This window comes from Chelonia mydas, chromosome 17, assembly GCF_015237465.2.
Source record: "Chelonia mydas isolate rCheMyd1 chromosome 17, rCheMyd1.pri.v2, whole genome shotgun sequence".
NCBI lineage: Eukaryota > Metazoa > Chordata > Testudines > Cheloniidae > Chelonia > Chelonia mydas.
In genome coordinates this window covers 16,774,048-16,796,554 of record NC_051257.2, presented here as the reverse complement: position 1 = coordinate 16,796,554, position 22,507 = coordinate 16,774,048, and the positions used below count along the sequence as shown (strand labels likewise).

The window sequence follows — 22,507 nt, the reverse complement described above, 5'->3', positions numbered from 1 at the left end:
TCTGTTAAAGTTTTAACCCTGTAGACCCGTGCCACGAAGCTCTGTGCGTCTGGGTGTATGGCCACCCAACCTGGGTGTCTGCAGGGAGCCCTGTGCCTCTGGCGGGAGGTCTGCACACTGACATGAAAGGTCAGCCCCAGGGGTGCATACGGCTGGGGGGAGAAGGACCCCTTCTGAGCAGCGTGGAGGGCCTTGGGTGGAAATAGGGTAGTGGGTGGAGGGGGATTCTCCTGCTGTGTATGGGAGGGGCAGTGAAAAGGGATGGGGAGTAGGGGGCTCCAGGTGGGGCTAGAGTGGGTGAGGTACTGCCTGGCCAGTGCTGGGTGGCAGTGGAGGCCCTCTCCAGGGTAGGCACTGGGGCTCCCCAGTGCACTATAGGAGGATGGGTTCCCTGGGTGCCTAACCCGGGGAGGTTGCTTGTGAGGGGCAGGCCCCCTGGTGTGCGCAGGGGAGCCGGGCCCCCTCTCGGGGGAGCCAGGCAGGGTGCGGGGCACTGGGTACACATGTCCCCTCTTGGGGGAGCCGGGCGGGGCGCGGAGGACGCGGGCCCCCTCTCCGGGGAGCCCGGGTGCGGGGCGCGCTGCGGCTGGCGGGAGCCGGGCGGGGGCGGAGGCGGAGCCTGGGCTGCGGGGCCGCCCCGCTGTCAGAGGCTGGCGGCGGCCGGTCCCGCAGGCAGGAGGCTGCTGCTGCTGCTGCCGCTGCCGAGCCGGCTGCGGGATGCGGCGCTGAGCCTGCCCCGCTGGCGTCTCTGCCCGGCCGCGCTGCGGAGCGAGCGGGCTCCTCCCTGCCCGCCTGCCGCCCGCAGCCCATGATGTGCCTGGAGAGCGGCGGCTCCGCGGCCGGCAGCCCGGGCTGCAGCGGGCGGCTCCGAGCCGGCGACGAGGAGGAGGAGGAGGAGGGCGAGCGGGGCTGCTGCGGCCGGAGCGCCGAGGGCGAGGTGCAGACCCTGTCGGGCAGGATGAACCCCCCGCCCGCGGGCAAGAGCCCCGAGCGCCTGGCGCCCCGCCACAAGCCCGCCAGCCTGGGCAGGGCCCGGGTCGCGGCCGCCGGCATCCTCAGCGTGGGCAACGTGCTCAACTACCTGGACAGGTACACGGTGGCAGGTAAGGGGCAGGGCCCCCCCAGCTGCCCCCCCCAGCTCGCCGCCCGGCTGTCTTCGTCCCTCGTGCCCTGGTCCTTCCCCCCCTCTCATTCCTCTCCCTCTGTGTTCCCATCCTAGCCCTCCGCCCCTTTCATTCACCTCGCTGCTTTCCCATGTCTCTGTTCATTTGTCCACCCCTTTCCTCCCTCTCTCCAACGGTTCTGCCTGCCACCTGCCCCGCATCCACCGCATGCTGTGAGCACAGCTCCTGGAAATGCAGCGCTGTGGCTCTATGGCAATATACAAAAGGATAAACTCCCAGGAGATCTGGTTTGTGACCATCCCTCCCAGCAGGGAGAGGGATGGGTTCTGAGAGCACCTGGAAGCAAGGAGCCTTTTGTATTGGAAATGTGTGATGCTTGGGGACACAGGAGATGCAGGAGCGGAAGCATGCTTTTCAAAGGGAGGGAATCGATTCTAGTAGGATGCAGACCAGGAGTCTTCTCCTTGTCTAGTGGATAGGAAGAAAATGCTTATAATACAATTGTCTTCTATACAAAACTGTCTATCCATTAGTAGGCAGGGTATGTATAAGCAGTGACACAGAGGTTCATCTATCCCAATACAGATCAGAAGACAAATAGTCTGATCAACAAATAAATCCCAGTTTCATGATGGCTTAGTTATAATAATTTAGCACTAGGTGAAAGCTGGTACATATGTTGTAATTAGTTCCTGTTGTGCTGATTCTCTCTTATCGTCTATGCTATCTTAATTGCACATATTTGTAGAAACTAAAAATTACTCTTTCCTTTGGTTTAGTGATAGCATACATGTTCGATCATTAAAGAAAGCTGTTGGCTACACAGTCCTGACAATGCACACAAAGTGTGTAAAACCATGAATTGATGGGGGGGAAACGCTGACAAAGTCATGAATAACATAAAATGCCCTGGGTGACAGGTGCAGCTGCTGTCAGACAGATAAAATGCACTTTGAAATGTGGGGCTTGGAATTGCATTTGCCTGTTTCTTTGGAAAATCCACACAGAAGCAAATCACCTTTGCTTTGTTTTTGATGCGTCATTGAAAACGTGTAATTTCATGGGGGGAAGAAGAGGGGAAGGCCATCCTTCTCTTTTTAACTGAAGAGGATTCTTTATGAGCAGAGAATAATTGTCTGCAGAATTCCCTAATAGGTGACACAACAGAACAAGAGAATGGCTTAGGATTTTGCTTGCTTGTAACGGAATGACATGCAGAAGCAATGATACAACCGCAGTGCATTTTGTAAAGCCTGTATTTCCCTGGGATGACAAACATTTCAAAATTGTGCGCTCCCTCACAGATACATTTTACATGCTGCATCGCGTGGAAGGCAGTCTGCAGCTTGTGCCCAAGCAATCAGTACTACTATGAAGCCTGGTTTAGGAACAAATATGTCTTAAGATGTTTACTGTATAGCACCTAGAGGGACTCTTCATTTATTCTTGTCAGGCAGTAGCAGCAGGGAGGAAAATGCTTATTGAACTCTGTGTAATTAGGTATGTAGTAGGCCTGTTGGTATTAAATTGACCCACCTACTAGAATATTTATTTTAATGTCTTCCATATTGATAATCCTATCTTCAGAGCCATAAATAGGGTTTGTGCATGTAAAAACATCTATATATACACTCATTCACAATGACTGAAAACCAACAGGATATACAGTACTAAAAAAAAATCTTTGTGTTTGTTTAGACTTTCTTAAAACAGTGTAAGTTTGGAGGGGACTGGGAAAATATGTTGCAGTTTGGACCCAAGATTAATTCAAATTTAACTGTGTGTGTTTAGATAGAGAAGTTAGTTGTTATGCTACCTCGTTTTTTAAAAAGAGATTCCCTTCTATGTGACAATTAAGATCCCAATCCTGCAAGACATTGATCATCTTCAGTATCTTGCAGGATCAGGTTACCAGGTTAATCTTCTGTCACTGTGATTTCCTGTAATTTTTGTGCACAGAAAATGGAAATCCATCTGAGACAGAAGATGTAGGCTGAAAAGCACTAGACATTTTTTGAGGGTTTTTGCTTATTGTGCAGGAAACCAGTTTTCCCTAGGTAGAACTGGAGAAAAAAAAAAAGGAAGGGAGGGGGCTCAATATTATATTCACCCATTTGTTACAGGAGTTCCAGTAAAGAGACCTACCATCTGATTTTTCTGGCAGCAGGAAAAAAGGGAAGGGATCCTCTGACAGGGAGAAACTGAGTATCTTCATTTGTGGGAAGGCCAGGAAATGTCTGTCCAAACAGAGTGTAAATGCAAGCTGACTACTGTATAATAGCACCAGGCCTGACTCTAAGGTATTCATCGTTTCCAGCAGAGACCCTAGTTTTGAAGGGGCTGAGTGATAACTCAGATGTAAAATTTAGCTGTTGGCTTGTGCTTGACATAAACATTTTAGCTTAAGAGCCAGATTTTGCTTACGTGAGTTTTGGAGTTTTTTTTTAAGATGCAAAAATGCAAAAAGTTTCCCTGCTCTTCTGGTGTATTCTAACTTGATATTTGTTTTTCACAATGACATTTTGCAAGTTGCTAATTCAGAACATGAAATATTTTAATTCAGTCCAATAAAACAGCTGAGGTAGTAAAAAAGGTGTGGCTACTGACTTCAAAAACTACTTTCCATAAAGTTATTTTATAAGAAAACCTACAAGTTAGTATTTTAGATCTCTGGTACACACTACATAATAGTGTGACAAATATTTGTGTATGCATCCAATTAGTAGGTCAAAAATCCAGTTTGCCTCTCAAGCCAGGTAATAATTAGTGCTTGTAGCTCTTTAAATCTTCAAAGCACTTTATATACCTTAATTATTGCAATACAATGAAGAGAGTCAAGCATGCCCATTATAGAAGGGGAAACTGAGTCAGAAGCTGCGACTTACTTTAGGCCATAGAGTTGATGTCAGACTGGAATTAGTTTCTGGCTCAGATTATTCCTCTTTTTACCTAGAAAGAATAATGTAAAATCTTTGGCTTTGAAGGAAGACCCCATATTTGCACTTAGATTATTACGCACTTATAGGCTATCTGGTCACTAATACACGTCTTTTAAAGTTTTGCAAATATGTATTTATACAATAAACAATTGGGTAAATATGTAGAGTATATTTAAAATGTGAATCCCCAAATATTCTTCATATACTTCTAATTGACCACATAGAAATTAAAGAACATGAATTCCATCAATGCAAGGAGGTTTTAAGCTAGAGAGAGAAAACTCTCCATCCCTAGCACTTCTTGCTCCTCATTGCTGCGATAGACTCAAACAAAAATTTCTTGTTTTTATTTCCTTGTGTTTATACTGTTCTGCCTAGGCACAATCAGACTGAGTATAGTGAGTTGAGTTCTTCAGTATTCTTGCAGTTTTTGAGGGGGATGTTGTGTCACACACTCAGTTTCTTCTTGGTTAGTTTGGTTTCATCGTACCAGTGATGTTGAAATGAGTCAAGATAGCATGTGTTTCCATGTACCTTGCAAACTCTTACAGGTCTTTCATGTGGCCAGAAGTAGCAATAACTGGCTCTTAAATAGTGCTTTACTTGAGTAGGTCTCAAAGCACTTTACAAAGGAGGTCAGTATCATTATTCCCATTTTACAGATGGGAAAATGAGGCATAGAGGTGAAGTGATTTGCCCAGGGTCACCCAGCAGGTCAGTAGCAGAGCCAGGAATAGAACCCAAATGTCATGGGTCCCAGTTCAGTGCTCTATCCAGTAAACCGCAGATTAGGACGCAATGTTGCAAACCTTGGACACTCAAGGACACCCTTTGAAGTCCATGGGAATTAGTGGTACATTAGTGAGGTGGATCTGGACAACTGCTGTGGAGTGGGTTTTTTGGGTTTTTTTTCCTGCTGTTTAAGAAAGTTTATCCCAAAAGTTTAAAGGAAACTACTGTACAGGTGATGATGGATCTTCTATAACATTCTACAGACACACACACTAAACCAGGGGTTCTAAACCTGGGGGTAACAAATGTGTCCGAAGATCGCAGCCACCTACCCTTTCTGTAGTGATAAATAGAAGGGGAGGGTCTCAGATAGATGTATAGGGTTTTCTGGGATGGTTCCTAATATGGACAAACTTGATTACCACTGTACTGAACAATACTGACTTTAAGGGAAATCTCTTTCTGAGGAAATCATGAGGAAATGAGAGAGAGAGAGACAGACTGGTAATCTGAAGCCATTAAAAATCACCTGTGAGTCTGACATCATTGCAGAGCTGCATTCCAAAGGTCTTAGTGATACCTGACCTTATCCTCTTCTTTAGTAAAGTTTCGGGGAAGTCCTATTATCTTCAGAGTCTTGGAATGCAGCTCTGACATTATGTCAGAAATGAGCTTTTGTTGTTCCCATTGATGACTATGACAGTAGTCTCACTTCATCATGATTGTCATCTCTTTCCTCCTCCTCCTAATTAAACAGTAGTAGTTTGCATTTCTCTAGCACCTTTCATTTAAGGATAATATTTTAAAATGTTTATTGAGCCTCCCAAGACCCCTATGAAGTAGGTCACTGTCATTGTCTCCATTACAGATGGGGAAACTGAGTTAAACAGCAATTAAGTGGTTTGCCCAAGGTGATACACCTAGTTTGTGGTAGAGGCTGGACTAGAATCCTAGTTCTGACTCTTGCGGTCAACATCCTTTGAAGATTGCATACCTCTGTGACACAGAATGAGCCATAGGTTTAGGTTTGCTAGATCATTTTTTTATATCACTTTCTGTTGTAAAGTCTGACCACATTTTTGTGTTAATCATTTATATAATCCTGAAGAGATGTGGCCTTTCACTACAACATATAGCTGCCAACTCCACTCTTGACACTAGTTAAATACATATGTATACACTGCCACTGAAATGTAAAAGTCAGGTTTACTTCTGGGCAGTACAAGCTGTGCTAACAAGATTGGAAAGGTTCAACATTAATTCTCAAATGCAAGGACTTTTAAAAATTAAAAAGGCCAATCTATCTTTGTCACCTATTCACGTTTTCTGTAGTATCTTACTTTGTACATAGTGCATTTCATTCTGAAGGATCCCAAAGAGCTTTATACAGTTAACAAACTAATAGATGTAACATTAAAAATAAACCATTTAATCCCTGATTGGAATATCCCTGCAATGAGACTGTGCTCAGTGCTTATAGTATGAGTGACGAAAGCATAGAGTGGCAGCTTTAGAGCTTTATTTTTCACCTTTTGTTGAGCTAAACTCAACATTATTGTAACATAGGTTTGGCTGTGGAAAGAACTGTGGCTGGAAAGAATAAGGTGCAAATAGCCACACAGATCTTTGTTCATATAGCAGTGTGCATAACTTGTTACCCAACCATACCATGGTGCTCATGAGATACAACCAGCAAGCATGGCAGGAATGTGCAACAGGACCACAAGGGGCGTGGTTTGATTGGGTAATGGGTGCGACCGAATCAAAATTCAGGAAGCACTGTACAATTAAGTGCGTGCCAGCAGCAGTGAGACCTATATTGCTACTGCAGAAAAGAGCAATAAGAAGCATTCTGCAGCACAAAGACTTGTGATGTGAAGTGGCATCCTGTCGTGCAGTGGAAGGGTATTTCTTACACAGGGTGGGCTTTATAAGAACGGCCAGACTGGGTCAAACCAAAGGTCCATCTAGCCCAGTATCCTGTCTTCCAAAAGTGGCCAGTGCCAGGTGCCCCAGAGGGAATGAACAGAATGGGTCATCACCAAGTGATCCATCCCCTGTTGCCCATTCCCAGCTTCTGGCATATCCAGCTACATTCTGTTGCACCAGCTTTTGTGTGAATTGGCAGGATTTGGCCTAGAGCATTTTACACTTAATGTGAAGTCACATTAGGCTTTGTGGAAGCATTTTTCTTCTCTATGAATTGTGTGTTCCAGCTACTAATTGTATCTTTGTTATTATAGTCAATCTTTTTAACTCTCATACATTTTACGATCTGCTCGTTGGTCAGTTAGCTTCTTTCCCCCCAACGAATTAAAGTGTGTACTTTATTGTAGTTAATGACTAAAGCCTTTTGTAACGAGGCTGTTAGATTCTGGTAAATACTTGATAATCTTGTTCCTATAATACTTTGATATTATAATCAGGCACACACAATCTCTGTGCTTATATTCGTCAGTACTGGAAGCCATGTGGAAAAGACGTTCGGGATCAAGAGTATTGGAACTTTATAACCATACCTTAGGGGAGTGCTGAGTTGAACTGGGTTAAACTCCCTCAGACAACTTATGTTTTCTTTATTATACATTTATTTCTTATTACTGCATATAGGCTGCACGTCGTAGGTAACTATATTGCTTACCAGGTAGCTTAGCAGTCTGCTGAGTTCAGTAGACATTGTTAAAGTCTGGTGTCTCTCCCCTCTTGTGAAGGTCATAGTTCTTGCTTCAGATCTTTAGAAATGGTTTTGTCATATTGCTGAGCAACTTGTGATTTAGAGAGGTTTGTTATCCAGTGTTGGTCTAATGCTTTTATGCAGCATGCTGGGAGTCTAGTGAGCCTAAAACAGTATCTTATGACTCTGTTACAAAGGTACAAATGAGAATGTAGTACTAGTTTAAAAAAAAAATCCCTCAGACTTATTTGGGAATGTTGCATTATGGGTCTGTACTACCTTAACTTTCCAAAGACTGGGTCTGTTCATGATATATGACTCTAAATGATATATCCATGCTATATAAATATCCTGGTTTAAAATATCTTGGCAAATTTGTTTTTTCTAATGGGTTTCTAATGTGATGTATACATACACGTAATGATGATCATTGGAAGATATTTTTAAAAAACTTTTAGTCTGAATTGTAATGTTTCATTTGAAAATATCATTATCAGCGATGGAGATATTTGAATATCTGCACTAGGACCATTCATGGTGAGAGATCTAACTACATCTAGTGCAACTTGGCTATTTCAGTGAAGTTGCTCTGAGAGGAAGGGGGACACTCATTTCTATGCTTCCGGTTCTTACAGCATCACAATTGTTAGGAAAGTGAAAATCTGATGGAGATTGGATGACTAATGGGATATAGAATCTTTTACCTCTTTGGTCACCAGCCCTGGTCTGGAGTGATTGAAAGTTTCCATCTGATGATTGCATGATGGCCTATGAGCTGGTCCTCTCATTGCATGTCTCGGTGCTCAGCTATTCATGTCACGAAAGCCATCACCACATTTGGCACTGCTGGGAACTCTCGTTACTAGTCCTCAGCTGAGAATCCAAACTACCCTCATCCTCTGTAGAGGTGGTCACTCCAAGGCAGCAGTGAGCATGTTAGCAGGGTGATGCTGAGAAACTCGTGAAAGGAAGAATGGTCCAGTGGTTAGAACTCTAGTTTGGGCTGTGGGAGACTCAGGCTCAATTCCTGCTCCACTACAGACATCCTGGGTGACCCTGGGCAAGTCACTTACTCTCTGTGCCTCTGTTCCCCTCTGTAAAATGGGGATACTAGTACTGCACTGCCTCGCAGGGTGTAGAGGATAATTACAGTCAAGATTGTGAAGCGCTCAGATACTACAGTCTTGAGGACAATGGTAGTACCTAAGATAGATACGTTGAGTGGCTGCTGCTGTGTATGTTGTATCTGATGCGGGGGTTTTGGGGTAGCTTCAATCATCCTTCTTCAAGGCTCTTAATCTGGCAGCTTCTGCCATCACTAAATTCACAAAGCAATTTTAAATATAAAAGAAGAAAAAAAACAGGAAGAGAAGAAGACAAATTTGAGTCCAAATCCAGCTGTAAACCGGAAGAGAGCAAAAATGTGCCTTCTAAAGTCCATGCGCACTGGCCTCTGATTGTTGGCGAACACTATTCTTTCCCACAGTCTTTGTATTTCTATTGGAGGAGGCTAGTGACTGTAGTGGCTGAACAGAACAGCAGAGGGAAAAGATGAGGGCAAGCTCTAGGGAGAATAGCTGCAGTAGCAGCTGAGAGCTTGGCCGACAGAGCGAGAGAACCACATGCTGGAACGATAATCCTTTTAGCTTTGGCATGTGATGATGATTTTTTTAAAGGCTGCATTAAACCAAAACTGCTATAATCCATTTTGCTCTTTGTTCAGGCTTCTGCTAATAATCATGTAATTAAAAGAACACAGTTAACGACTTACTTTTCTTAGCCTGGCTGTTCTTCTTGTTATCCCTATTATAAGTAAATGGTTGCCAATAACTATTTATTATATGAGCACCAGTTACTATACTTGGTGACTGTGCAAAAAGTAAGACTCTGTGAAACCATGGAGACCCCACTCAGATAAAACTCTCACTGAAGTTCACAGGAGTTTTGCCTAGGTGACGTCTGCTGAGTTCAGTCCAGTACCATTCAATGTTAACTCTCCTCTCGTATCCAGCTGGGCATTCCAGGCTCTCCCTGTCTGCCATTGCTGTAAGTGGGTGAGCCACACCCATAGGAAAAGTGGGCTGATGAGACAGAGTACTTGCATGTGGATCTGAAAGGAGGATTTTGCCCATCATCGTTCAGAATGGGTTTTTAATCCTTCTTTAATTTTTACCAGTCTATTTCACCATTTGTTCCAGAGCTGCAGGAATGAGCTGGGCTGTCGCAGAATTTGTTTGTGTACACCCTTGCTTTGGGTTCACCATGGGGAAGGTAGTGCTCTAATGTGGACAGTTGCACAGGGAACTAGCAGCTGGCCAGGCAGTCTTTGTTCATATTTCTTGAGTAAGGCATCTAATTTCAAAACATCAGTGCTATTCCAGGACATCCAGTTCACAAACATGAAATCTCCATACGGTACAAAACCCCCCTTTTTACATCCCTAAGCACTGATCTGAGCTGTGTTTGGGTGTTCTGTTTAGGGTGCTTAGGTTTGAAAAGTTCCATTTGAGGCCTGCCAGCCTTGATAATGTAAGTTAGATAACGTGGTCTTACATGGATTGACCGAGTCCTGTAGTTCTTTAGTCTCCATCAGTTGAACAGGTATTTGTAAGAACCATCAGGCAAGGGATGCTGTTAGCTAGCTCTATTTTAAGCTCTTCGGGGCCGGGACTGTATGTTGTACCCTGTTCAGTTCCTAGCACTTTGCCAGTGCTAAACAAATAATTTGCATGGCATTGCAATGCTATTAACAGCGCTAGCTGTGGAAATATTTCTTTCTATAGTTTAATGGAAAAATGTTTGCTTTGTCTTTTCTAATACAACATAAAACCCCTAAAGCTCTTTGATGCATTCCGCCCCTCCCCCTTTACTTTTAGGCTATTAAAATTCTAATACTGCCACAGCTACACTAATTTTAATGCATTTATAAATATTCTTGATTTTTTTCCTAGCAGCCAAAACTGCTCACTAACATTCAGGATAATCTTATATATGTGTGCAGGAACAGACGTCCACAGAGTCAGTTCTCAGACACTACTTGTAGCCCTCAGCTGTAGTGTTCAGATTAGAACTGTGTTCCACTGAGAGCTGAACAACAAGTTTCCTGATTATTCCATCCTTGGTCTCTCTGTCAGATTTCCATGGTTGCAGGATGGGGAAGCGGAAAGAATGTGTTATTGCAACATCATAAGATTGAAGACAATGAGAGAAATTGTTGCATCTAAATATCGGCCATGAGCCTGTTTCAGCAAAACACTTAAGCTTGCGCTTAATTTTAAGCATGTGAATAGTCCCTTTGACTTCAGTGGGACTACCAGGTGCATAAAGTTAAGCGTGTTGCTGAATTGGCGTCATAGTGAATAGTGTAAGAGTCAACAAAAATGTTGTCATACTAAAATCTCATGTTTAGTTTTTCTATTTTGACTGGATTCTTGCTCCACAAGGTTTTTAAACAAAATAGCCATTTTCACATTGCAAATCTTAACTTCTGAAATGTCTTATATTTTCAATGTGAAATGATTTTTGTCCAAAATAAATTGGCTATGATTTTCTTCTAACTGCTGTAAATTAAAAATAACATTGAAGGCAACTCCAATATAAAAATTGGTCTGAATGGGAGGGGAATTGGGCCCACTATGTTTAGGCTTTGTGTCTGTTATCATAATACCCTGATTTCCCTGATGCACAAAGCACACCCCTTAAGTGGATGTTGCTTCTCAGAGTGTATAAACACAGGTTATATTCTAGTAATGAGAAATGTTTGACAATATCATTGTTTTAAACTCAGAGGTAGAAACATATTCAAATCACTCCTTTACCTTGCCTCTCCTTTCACATGGTAAAGGAAATCCTAAATTGCTCATTGCGAGCTCTTTATTTTGGATACTCTTGCTAGCATGCAGCACATTTTGGGCTTTTGCTAATCAACTTTCTGCCGTGCTGCTTATCAGGCTTAAAGTCACAAAAATAAAAGTGTTATCGCAAGACACAAAATTACTGTGATCCTCTTGTATACGAGAAGCCAAACTGTAATATTTGCATCTGCACCTGTATACAAGGTCCATAAAAAGTTACAGTCCCACCAGGAAGGAATTTCCAAATCATCAATCAGAGCTGTCAGAGTGACGGATAACAATAATTCCCATACTGAAGCCAAACTCAGACTGAAGGGTACATGGCATAGTAGTAAGGGCTGCATGATCTGGGACTAGTAAAATAAAACATGCACTTGCACCAACACAAGATATTAATATCCCCCATGCTTGTGTGGAGTAGTTGGCATTTTGAGTATGGGTATCTGTAATTCATCTACCGTCTCTCTTAATTTAATTTAAATTTTTGTATGTATTCAGGCACCGAATATTCATGAGACATTTGTAACAGTTCCCTAGCACTTAGAGTACCGGAGACTGCCAGCTCTGTGGATTGCTTTGAACCGTACAGCAGAAATGAAAAAGCAATAAAATAAATGAGATTACTTCTCTCGCCTATTTCATTATAGCTGTGCCTTAGTAGCAACACTGTAGTTCAGGGTCATGCGCAATTTCCATCGTAAGACCTGTATTTTTGGAGGCTTTTAATTCACACAGTTTATTCCTCAGCAGGCTGGAGCTTGGCATAGGTGAACCTCCTCTAGCACAGTGGTTCTCAAACTTCTGTACCGGTGACCCCTTTCGTACAGCAAGCCTCTGAGTGCCACCCTCCCTTGTAAATTAAAAACACTTTTTTATATATATTTAAAACCATTATAAATGCTGCAGGCAAAGCAGGGTTTGGGGTGGAGGCTGACCGCTCGCGACCCCCGGAGGGGTCCTGATCCCCAGTTTGAGAACCCCTGCTCTAGTGGTTGGCTCACGGTCTTAGGGACGGTGACCAGTTCTGGGATCTGGAGTACTGTTCTTCATTAAGCGTTGGATCAGGCTCTTGAAGTCAAGAGGAATCTTTTCATTTAATTCAATGACTTTATAAACCAAGCTCTGAGCTCATGGGAACTGGGCATACTAGAGATGTGGGGAGTCTTCCTTGGCCGAAGAATAAATCGTCATGTCTCTGTCGATATCACATGTGGATTGAAAGAGTCTTGCACCCAATGCAGTGCAAACAGCCATACTTCTGGGTGCTTATTCCCGGTGAAAGCCTACCTATGCTTCCACTGAGTCCTTGCAAGGGCTGCTTAGTCTCTCAGGCCCTGACTGAGTAAAGCACTTAAGCATATGCTTAAGTGCTTTGCTAAACAAGGGGGGGTTGACTCACATGCTTAAAGTTAAACGTGTAAATGATTTGCTGAATGAGGCCCTCATTTGGCAACTGTTCATATCTTAATGTTTTTACTAATCATGATTAAGCTAATTAAATAACTGGCTCTTAAACTGCAGCTATGAGATATTATGTCTGTAGCTAGGGATATGGATAACAGCCTGGGGAAAAGGAGAGGCAAGCAGCTTTTATTTTATACTGAATTTCTTTGCTTTTTCAAATTTGCCTTTACAATTTAAAACTGACTCTTCATCATTAATACTTAGCACTTTCAGATAATGCTTTGCTTTATATTGTCAGAGTATGGTGCCAATGTCAACTAATCATTTCTTACATCCCTGTGAGCTGCTATCCCCATTTACTTGCCCACAGCAAATGAGGGGTAGCACCAAGATTAGAACCCAGGTGCTCAGTTAATACTCTGATGAGGACTGTATGAGTCTGTAGATAAAGGTTTCTTGGCTCACAAGTGCATCCACTAAATCCTGACGTATCTGATTAATTAAACTTCCTTGTTCCAGTTGATAGATCATTATAAAATATTTGTTTTTCCCATACATAATGATGAAATTGTTCATTTAAAGCTTACAAAGTGGTGGACCGAATGTCCTGGAGATTGGGTCTTCTGTTTGGTCATTGAACTTGCATGGCATGTGCAGTGGAGCTACGAGCTTCTTCACTCCTGCTCTCCTTTGTGTGTTCCACCCCTGAGCTGGAGAGACCATTTACACCAGTGATAGCAATGGTGGGTAAAACAGGTGAGTGTAGACAAAGCCTAGCAATGAGAAGAGTTCAGTCTCCATGGCCCTTCAATTTCTGGTCTCTGTGCAGAGCCTGCCAAAAGTACCAAGTAGCATCAGTTGTGATGTAGACATCAGCTCACTCGGGACTGGACTGAGATAATTTAACTGTTAATTTTAGTAATCACCATTTTGGCCAGGAATTCTTATTTACAGGGACACTTGTCAAATGCTCCGTATATTTAAGAAAAAAAAACAAACCAAAAAAACCCCCCAAAACTTTCCATTGTTTGTGTGAGCTTCGCTATAACAAGTTGTTTCTATACTGACTTGTTTCATAGCAACACAGTTTTGCCACATTTTGTGGGAGGAATGTCGAAATGTTTTCCCTGCATTAAGACCCTAGTGTATTTACTTCCTTGTTTGTCATCCTCATTGTGAATGATATTCCCTGTAATACATTTGCAGCTTCCTGTCCTGGAAATAGAATGTGTTGACTCTAGTTCCCTCTGTGAGCTGTCCAGCTTCGAGGCAGCAGACCTAGAAGTTGTGTTGTAATCACGCAGACGGTGCTTCTATTTTAAAAAATACCTTTGTGAAAGTGTGGTGGTTTTAAAATATATTATAATTATATCCATTACTTATAATTATATACTTTAGATATTAATATATATAATTTCGAATGTATCATTTAGACTTTGATGGGGGACTGTCTGGACAATTTTAAAGTAGTTTAAAAAATGTGCCTAGCCTACTTAGCAACAATGATTTTCTTCCTTAGTGATATTCCTGGGTTTAATGCTGGATGGTGTCATCTTGGGTGGAACTTCTGTATATGTATATTTGGGCAGGTACTTCTGTATATGTATTAGTATCCCAAAGAATCCATCCGTTTGCCATGACATTTAGTGCCTGCAGTGCGGGGACACTCTGGACAGGTTAGTTGGTCCTATGTAGACCTTCAGCAAAACAAGACATCGCCAGTGAAGGTGCTGAGACCACGTCTAAGGTCCTGATGCTGTAAACAGTTATATGCATACAAAACTCTACACACGTGGATAATACCAGACACACGTGTAAGTGTATGCAGGATCCTTAGTAGGATGATTAAAGGACATAACACTAATAAGAAGAAATGCAGCACTTCCTCTCTGTTGTAGCAACATCCTCAGGATCCAGGCTTTCTGTAATTCATGATGGCCATTTTGAGCCTGCAAGACTTAAAGATTAGATGGGATATGGGTGGAGAGGGGACTGCAGAATCTCCTTGTTTTGTTTTCGTTTTTTAAAACAAAAGACCAGTTTCTCTTTAAAAGTGGGAGCGCCTCTGTGCCGCTGAATTTGCTGTGCAGCATGTGGTTTGCTGAGCGGAAGGCAAGTCGTTTTTTGCCTAGTAAATTATTGTGCCATGTCAGCTGTGTGGTGCCCCTTGTAATTTCGCTGTGACTGTTGCTCAGAATCCCTGCTGCTGATCGTGAAGCTGCATGTGTATGCTTCACGTTCAGCATGGGTGCTTATAGGGCACTTGCTTTTTAAAAATGTTCTAAATCTGGCAGCTGTGTAATTAATCAAAGTAAACAGTGGCCCAAGCCCCAGTGGAAAAGAGTTGAGTTCCCTGTTAGGAAGTTGGCCCACTAGAAATTACATATAGATTTCATCATTTGCACCTGCTACTGATGTGGTCTCATATGCCAGCAGCCCCACTGGTAAGTGTCCTCCCTGTTTCTCTTCTCTCTGCCTCATTTGAGGCACATGTGTTTTTTCTTTCAGGTCTCCCACTGGTGTGACGCTTGTTTTGGTCCACAAACATTAAGGATATTTTGTCCGATTCCTGGCTGAGGAATCTTGCCAGTGAATGTGCTGAGAGCTGCAGAGGGCAACATTACATGGTTTATATTAGATCTGTAGCTAAAGAAAGGTCTATCTGACCAGGAGTGGAAGAGTCGGATAATTGTGCAAGGGGACCAGGTGGCTCGAGGGATTGGCAGTAGGAGATGAAACACTATAGATTCTTAGTTCATTCCAGTCCCAGGTTGGTAGCATCCAGTGCTGCTGTGTTCTATTCTATATTGGTTCTTATACCACGCTCATCGCTGTAATATCTGATGACCTTATAGACAGAGACCACCAAACTCATTTCACCTAGGCCTTGAACTCGTTACGGAAAGCTGAAACTGCTGCCGCAGTTGGTATTCATTGGTCTTGGAGACCTACCTTTCAAATGTCCCTCATTGCAAGGGATTTCTTTCATTTTAGTCCCAAAGTTCCTTATGTTCCTTGCAGATTTGGTGTCTTCTCACTTCTGTTATTGAAAATTATTTACATCAGCCCCAAAACATTGTGAAAATGAGGTTATAAGGGCAACGGGACAAATCCCATGGTACTTTAAGTTTCCTGCATGAATGATTGTTTTGTGCCCCATATTTTGGGTCTTTGTTTTGGGTGGCATTTTCTCATTTGAGCCTTGGCAGGCTGCTCAGAGGGGCCAAAAATTCAATGGGCCAGGGAGGATGACATACTCTTCAATCTTGAAAGGCTGTCTCGGCTGGTCAGAGTTGAGTCATGCTGATGGAGCAATGTCGGGGAAGCTTGTCCTGCTACCGCTCTTGCTGTATTTCTTTGTGGATAAATTAAGAACTTTGTTTTCTTCGACTGCCAAAATATCACCTTCACCATCACTAAATTAACTTACAGAAAGCCTTGTTCAGACACTAGAAAAATATCCAGCCAGGTGTCCAAATCAGCATCAGTAGAGGATATATGCGGTAGTTGGTGCTTGAGGAACCCGATGCGTATATAACCACTTCGAGTGATAGAATTGGCATATGAGGGCACCCCACCTGACCTCCGCACAAGGGATTTTGCACATCTGCTGGGGAAGCCCAGTATTTCCCAACATTGCATTTAGCGAATGAGCCTCTGCTCTCGATGGTGGTCCAGGTTTCAGTTTCTGTGCTGCTCACATGAACTGTTCCATTGATTACCGGTACTAACAAGAATAGTTGCAAGGAAGCTTTAGTGTGGACGTAAACAGTGTCTTGCGTGCAGTCCATCAGGCTTTAGTTGAGAGGAAGACAGGGGTTCTAGCTCTAGTCATGTCCCTTCCTGTCCTCCACTGGGGAAAATCCTTAAGAAGGCAAGAGAGTCTCTGCAAATTCCATCCCTCTCCTAGCTGGCATGTTGACAGAGGCCATTTAGGGTTACTTGATCATGCAGAGTTTTCTCCTTGCAGCATGACTCCGGACTTTGGCTGTCACTATTTTAAATTGCACACATGGGGATAATTTCACACCACCAAATAATGAGAGCAAATTATGGGGAAGGTTAGTTCAGAATAGTTGTTCTCTGTCCAATTTCATGGAACCTTTAACAGCGCAACAACAAATAAACAAAAACAGAATCCCTTTAAAAAAAAATCTTAAAAATAGAGATGGGATTAAAAGAAGACTGTGTCTAATTCTGTTATCATTGTGGTCCTAATTTGTTTCTCCTGGTGACTTGAATTCCTCACAGATTGCTGGTTTGTCTGCAGATCTGTAATTCCCACACACTGTAATTTTGCCCTTGGAAACGTTGGCCATGGGTAGCTGCCTCTTTCTGAATTGGAGCTTGGCTCACTTTCAACTCTCACCATGCGTTTTCACAGCTAGTTCCAAAGAAGAGCTTCTCGCCTTTCTGAAGGGACCATAAAGCCCTCAAAGGCAGCGCATTAGATGGCCCTGTGATCTGACCCTGTCCCCCCATTGCTGAGGATTGTGTTCTGATGTATGTTTTTAGCAAAAAAAGAATGAAAAAGGAGGGTGGTTGGCTGGCTGGTTGGTTGGTTTTTCACAGGAAGAATGTGATGCCTCCTCATAGAATTTCAGATTCTGTTGCAAGTGAACACAAGGGCTGGCAGGGTTAGATAGCCTGGGGCTAGGCTGAGTGGTTTTATAACACTGAGGCACACTCTCCTATCAGGGTGAGCCTTTGGTGCCTGATTGACTTGACTTTGTGTATTTTTAGTCCTCACTGTGCCCTAACCGACTATGGCCAGATTCTGTTGTGAATGAGTTAGCCCGTTGGACTCCATGAACCAGAGGCACCTTGTGATTATGGTTCCTTTTTCTCTCTAAGGCCTTGTCTAGATGAGGAAAATAGGTCTCTTTACTAATCTAGACATAGCTGAAGGCTTTGTCCACACTGTGACTGTGGACAGGTGAAAGGAGGATGTGCCTGTAGTGGGGAACGAGCTATAGCAAAATGTCCTGGAGTAAAAGAGAGAAGCTGAGGAGACAGTGCCTTGAGGTGCAGGGGTTCCCTTTCAGAGAATGACCAGAGTAGTAAAACAGAAAACAGGAGATTGAACTACTAAAGGGCGTTCTGCTTCCTCATTCCCAGAACAGGGGGATTGTGTGTACGTTGTAGGCAGCCTTCCTTGTGTCTATCAAATATAAAATAGGCCAGCTCTGTGTATGTGTATATGGAGAATAGGATTGCAAAGGTCTCTGTGATAGAGCTGCCCATGGCTTCCGTCTCAAGGTGCTTTCTTGACCATCCATTACACAGGCTGCTGTCACAAAACCCACAGTCCAGTATTTCTATAGCATTTGTGGGGCCTGAGGGGGAGAGAAATCTCCTAGGAGCAAGATGGGAGGGTTCAGATTATAGGCCCTACCAGCCAGAGCTAGGGAGGTCTCTGTGGCATTGGTGGGGTGTGGCGGGAGGGGGGAATCTTAAGAGCTATGTTGCTGGGTGGTAGAGTGAGTACATGCTGTGCTGTGCACGTGGCAGAGACTTGGAGCTGTCGCTCACTGCAAAGAGGACAACCGTATTGTATCCTTAGACAGTGGTGCAGCGTTCCTGCAAAAGTGAATGCCAAAGAAGCAGGCTTTTCTACTCCAAAGTGTGATATCGAAGAAGCTATTACAGAGAAGAAATATGAGATTTCCCATACTGGAAGTAAAACAAGCAGGGAAAACAAATGCTCTCTCACGTGGTCTTTATTTAGAATAGGCCCCCATTCTCTGGACTTCTGGGGAGCTGGCAGCATTGATCCAGGCTGTGGGTACTTAGGGTTAGGTTATGCACTGCTCTTTTACTCCCAGCAGCCAGTGCTGAGGCCATTGGCTTCTTCTGAACTTTTTTTTTAAACCTCTCTCTGCAAATTAACTGTATCTGAGCTGCACCTTGGGCTTCAGATAGCATCATATCCCCTCCCTTAGGTAATGGTTTTAACTGTTATGCCAGTTGGCTGCTTCATTTCAGAACAGGTATAAACTGACCACTGCTCTAATAGAACTCTTCATTGCTTAATATGTGGTGTGAGGAAGGCTTTGGTTAAGCAGCATGCGATGTGCATACTATAACTGCAGTAGCCTCTGCTACGCTGCGTTGCTGAAAAGCCTCGGATGCAGCAACTAAGCAAAAGGATTGTTTCTTTAATCAAACAAAGGGACAGTGGTTAAATGAACTCGACCATTTAGTTTGTTGATACTCTGCAGGTGTTTGTTTCCAGTTCACTCCGGTGCATTAGCAGAGAGTTGCTACTAGTGTTTAGGCTGGATTTTTGGTTTTGGATGAAAAGTTTTGGAAGGTGAAATATATCAATATTTTCCTAAAACTTTAATCAAGAAGATCCTGATGGCTTGGAAAGAAAAAGTGAACTGGCCAAATTCTGCTGTCGTTTAGCCTAGTGTGAATCCACTGGATTTCTACCATGCAACTGAGATCAGAATTTGGCCTGTTATGTTTCCTTTTTTTTTTTTTATGGGCAAAGCAGGTCAGGAATGAAGGTAGGGATTAAGCTAGGCTTCAGATACTCTCAGAGCAATGTTGTTGTTTATAGAGTCCTAGACAGCACTGAGGTTGGGACCCCATTGCACTAGGTTTTTATTCTGAAACTCCCTGTATTCATTACAGACAATGGTGGGGAAAAGTCACTGGAGAGTCCAGTGATATTTTGACTTACTGGCTACATGTCTCATCTGGACAGTCAAGCTAGGGGTTTGACCACAGGATTGGGGAGCAGGAGCTGCCTGTGTTCTATAACTGACTCAGGGCTGGCCCACAACATTTTGGCACCTGAGGCCGGGAGCTCAAATGACACCCCCATGCCCCCTCGCTTGGGCCAAAACTTTGAAAGGTCTCAGTTCTGCCTTCTTCCTGTTCTACTCCTCTCATGGTACTCCTCTGCTACCTACCCAATAAAGGAGAACTAACGACTTAAAATGCCTTGTTCAAAAATTCGAAATAAGACTTAACTTTGAAACGTCTGAACAGCAAATGTAACTTTTCTTGTCTGCGTAGTAAACACTGACATTTTTATCTGTTTGAATAATCAAAGTGGTGCTTTCCGTGGCTTCTTGCTTGCAAAGATTTGAACTGCTTCCTGAAGGTCCATAGTCTGGGCCAGCTCATGCTCCACTGAGATGGTTGCAAGGCCAACCAGCCTCTCCTGTGTCATTGTGGAGCGTAGATGTTTTTTTATTAACTTCATCTTGGAGAAGCTGCGTTCTCCACTGGCAACTGTTACAGGAAGTGTTAGAAGTGTGCCCAGAGCAACAAAAACATTTGGAAAGAGGGTGGTCATCTTATTTGTGCACATATATTTCAGAACAGCCTTTGGAGTTGATCCTGCTGAAATGTATCTTGAAAGGGCTTTCAGTTCATCACTTAAATCACTCGCATCAATATCGCGCATGTCATCATGTGTCAACACTGTCTCTAGTGCCCTGATGGGCTGGTGTAGGTCTTCTTCAGGTATAATGAGGAGTTTTGGAATATCATACAACATCCCAAATATACTGCTGTGTTCCTTGAGCTGCATGAAATGTTCTTCAGCTGACTGTATTGCACAACCTAGCACCTGGTTGAAGAACTGCAAGGGACAAAAAAAGCTCAAGGGTTTAACTCTTGGATCAGTGTCTGCACTCCTCTGTTCTTTCCTCTCATGTTGGCACCATTATTGTAGCCCTAACCTCTCATGTCAGCTGTTGCAATTCCTGTATCTTCCAGCTTTTTAAGAAGCACATTTGTCATACTGCTCTTGTAGTACCATCAATGTCAATAAATTCTAGAAAACACTCTCTGACAGTCGTCATTGCAGGGACATTTTCACTAGATTCTGTTGTTGTTACAAAACGCACCATTAAAGTCATTTGTTCCGTATGGCCGATGTCAGGTGTGCAGTCCAGAATAACAGAGTAATATCTTGCTGACTTCAGATCTACCACAATCTTGTGTTTGACTTTTGTTGCCAGTAACTGTATGATCTCCTTTTGAATTGTTTTTCCAAGGTAGTGGTATGTGTACATTTCTTGAGTGGTGACTTCTTAGATGCTCCTGGAGTACAGCATCAAACTTAGCCATCAGCTCCACAATTTTAAGGACGTTTCCATTGTTTGGCACATACAGCTGATCTGAAGTGCCATGCAGTGCTAGGTTTTGGGTAGCAAGCATTCTCACAATGACAATGAGCCTTTTCAGAACATTTTGCCAGTAAAGAGACTCTGATGCAATCTTCTCTTGATGCTGATCGTCTATGGTGGCCTTTAACTGTAGTCTCATCTCAAGCTCTTTCCACCTATGGAATGCGCTCTGATGATTTGCTGCCTTCTCATGGCATGCCAAATTTCTAGCCAGATTTTTCCAGTCCTTTGTTCCTGTTGAACCCAGTGTGGCTGGAACATTATACTGGAAGAGTTTGCAACAAAACCAGTATCCAGCATTCTGGGTTTTTGAATACATAAGCCATGGCCCTCCACTTTGTCACCATTGGGGATTTCATGCCAGTAATGTGTTGGATGGAAACTTCTATTTTCATTGTCTTTGGGGAACATGAAGTTTTCACTTGCTGTGGCCCATGTAGTACAAGGAAGTCCCTCGGGCTACTGCTCAAGTGGGTCCACAGTCCTGGATCATCTAGGCTTAAGGAACTAAACTCTGCAGCAGCTGTTTTTTGCCCCTCCATCGCACTCTTCTCTGATCTACACTTTTCTTCAGGAATGTGCATGGTTACATCCATCTGAGATGGAGATATGGATGCTGCAGTAGCTGCCAGGTCACCTGCACTCTGACTGACTGGAAGATCAGGCATCTTCTCACCACTCACATCCTCACTGTGGCCGGAAGGCTCACCATGAACATTTGTGTCTATTTTCAGAGTAACAGCCGTGTTAGTTTGTATTCGCAAATAGAAAAGGAGTACTTGTGGCACCTTAGAGACTAACCAATTTATTTGAGCATAAGCTTTCGTGAGCTACGGCTCACTTCATCGGATGCAACCGATGAAGTGAGCCGTAGCTCACGAAAGCTTATGCTCAAATAAATTGGTTAGTCTCTAAGGTGCCACAAGTACTCCTTTTCTATTTGTGTCTATGTATCTCAGGAGAGCTCCTTCCTGCTTAGATAGAAAAGCTTCCTTTGCTTGCTTGCTTTTTCTGAATGCTGCCCCAGAGGGACGTTTTCTTCTTTCACTCATGACCGCTGTTCTGTGCTGGCTATAATGGCTCTCAACACTCAGTTGAAGGGGACAAATAAGTAGGCTGGTAGCAGGGCCTGAGCGAGGGAAGATATCAGCGTCTTAAGGGCCTAACTGGCTCCTAGTACTTCAGTTGGCTGCCTGTTCTCCTCAAGTGGGTTCAGGGAAGCAGCAGGAAACAGGAAGCTCCCTAAGAAGCTGGTGTTAATCAGTCCAGGTTCCTGGGGGTGCTAGAGAGGTACATAAGAGGCTCCTCCTCCTCTCTGTCCCTGCAGCTCCTGCTGCTTTCTGTTATTCCCTCTCACCTTTTCTCCTGCTTGCCTGTTATGTCTCTTGTGCCCTCCTTCCTCCAGCACAGCACTCCCCCATCTCTGTGCATCTAGAGCAGAGAGAACACATGTGCACCAGCAGCAGACACAATTTTCTACACTCTGGATCCTAGTGGCGCCCACCCCTCCACCCCCCCACCCCCGGCACCTGAGGTGGTTGCCTCAGTTTGCCTCATGGTAAGGCCAGCCTTGGACTGACTTTACCGTGGACTAGCTCTCTGCCTGGGACTAGTCACTGAAGCCTTTCTGGAT

The 22,507-nt window shown here is 43.6% G+C and overlaps 1 protein-coding gene across 4 annotated transcripts in view; it reads left to right on the top strand.

Moving 5' to 3' along the window:
- Nucleotides 1-660: 660 nt before the first annotated feature.
- Nucleotides 661-22,507, top strand: part of SPNS2 (sphingolipid transporter 2) — a 175,319-nt gene continuing 153,472 nt past the window's right edge. For all 4 annotated transcript variants that reach the window (XR_005222601.2, XM_037880168.2, XM_043531369.1 and 1 more), the window contains exon 1: nt 661-1,103. Coding sequence is in view for 3 of the 4 variants with exons in the window: in XM_037880168.2 (XP_037736096.1) it covers nt 809-1,103 (295 nt within the window). In the remaining variant the exon portion in view is untranslated. The remainder of the gene's footprint in view (nt 1,104-22,507) is intronic.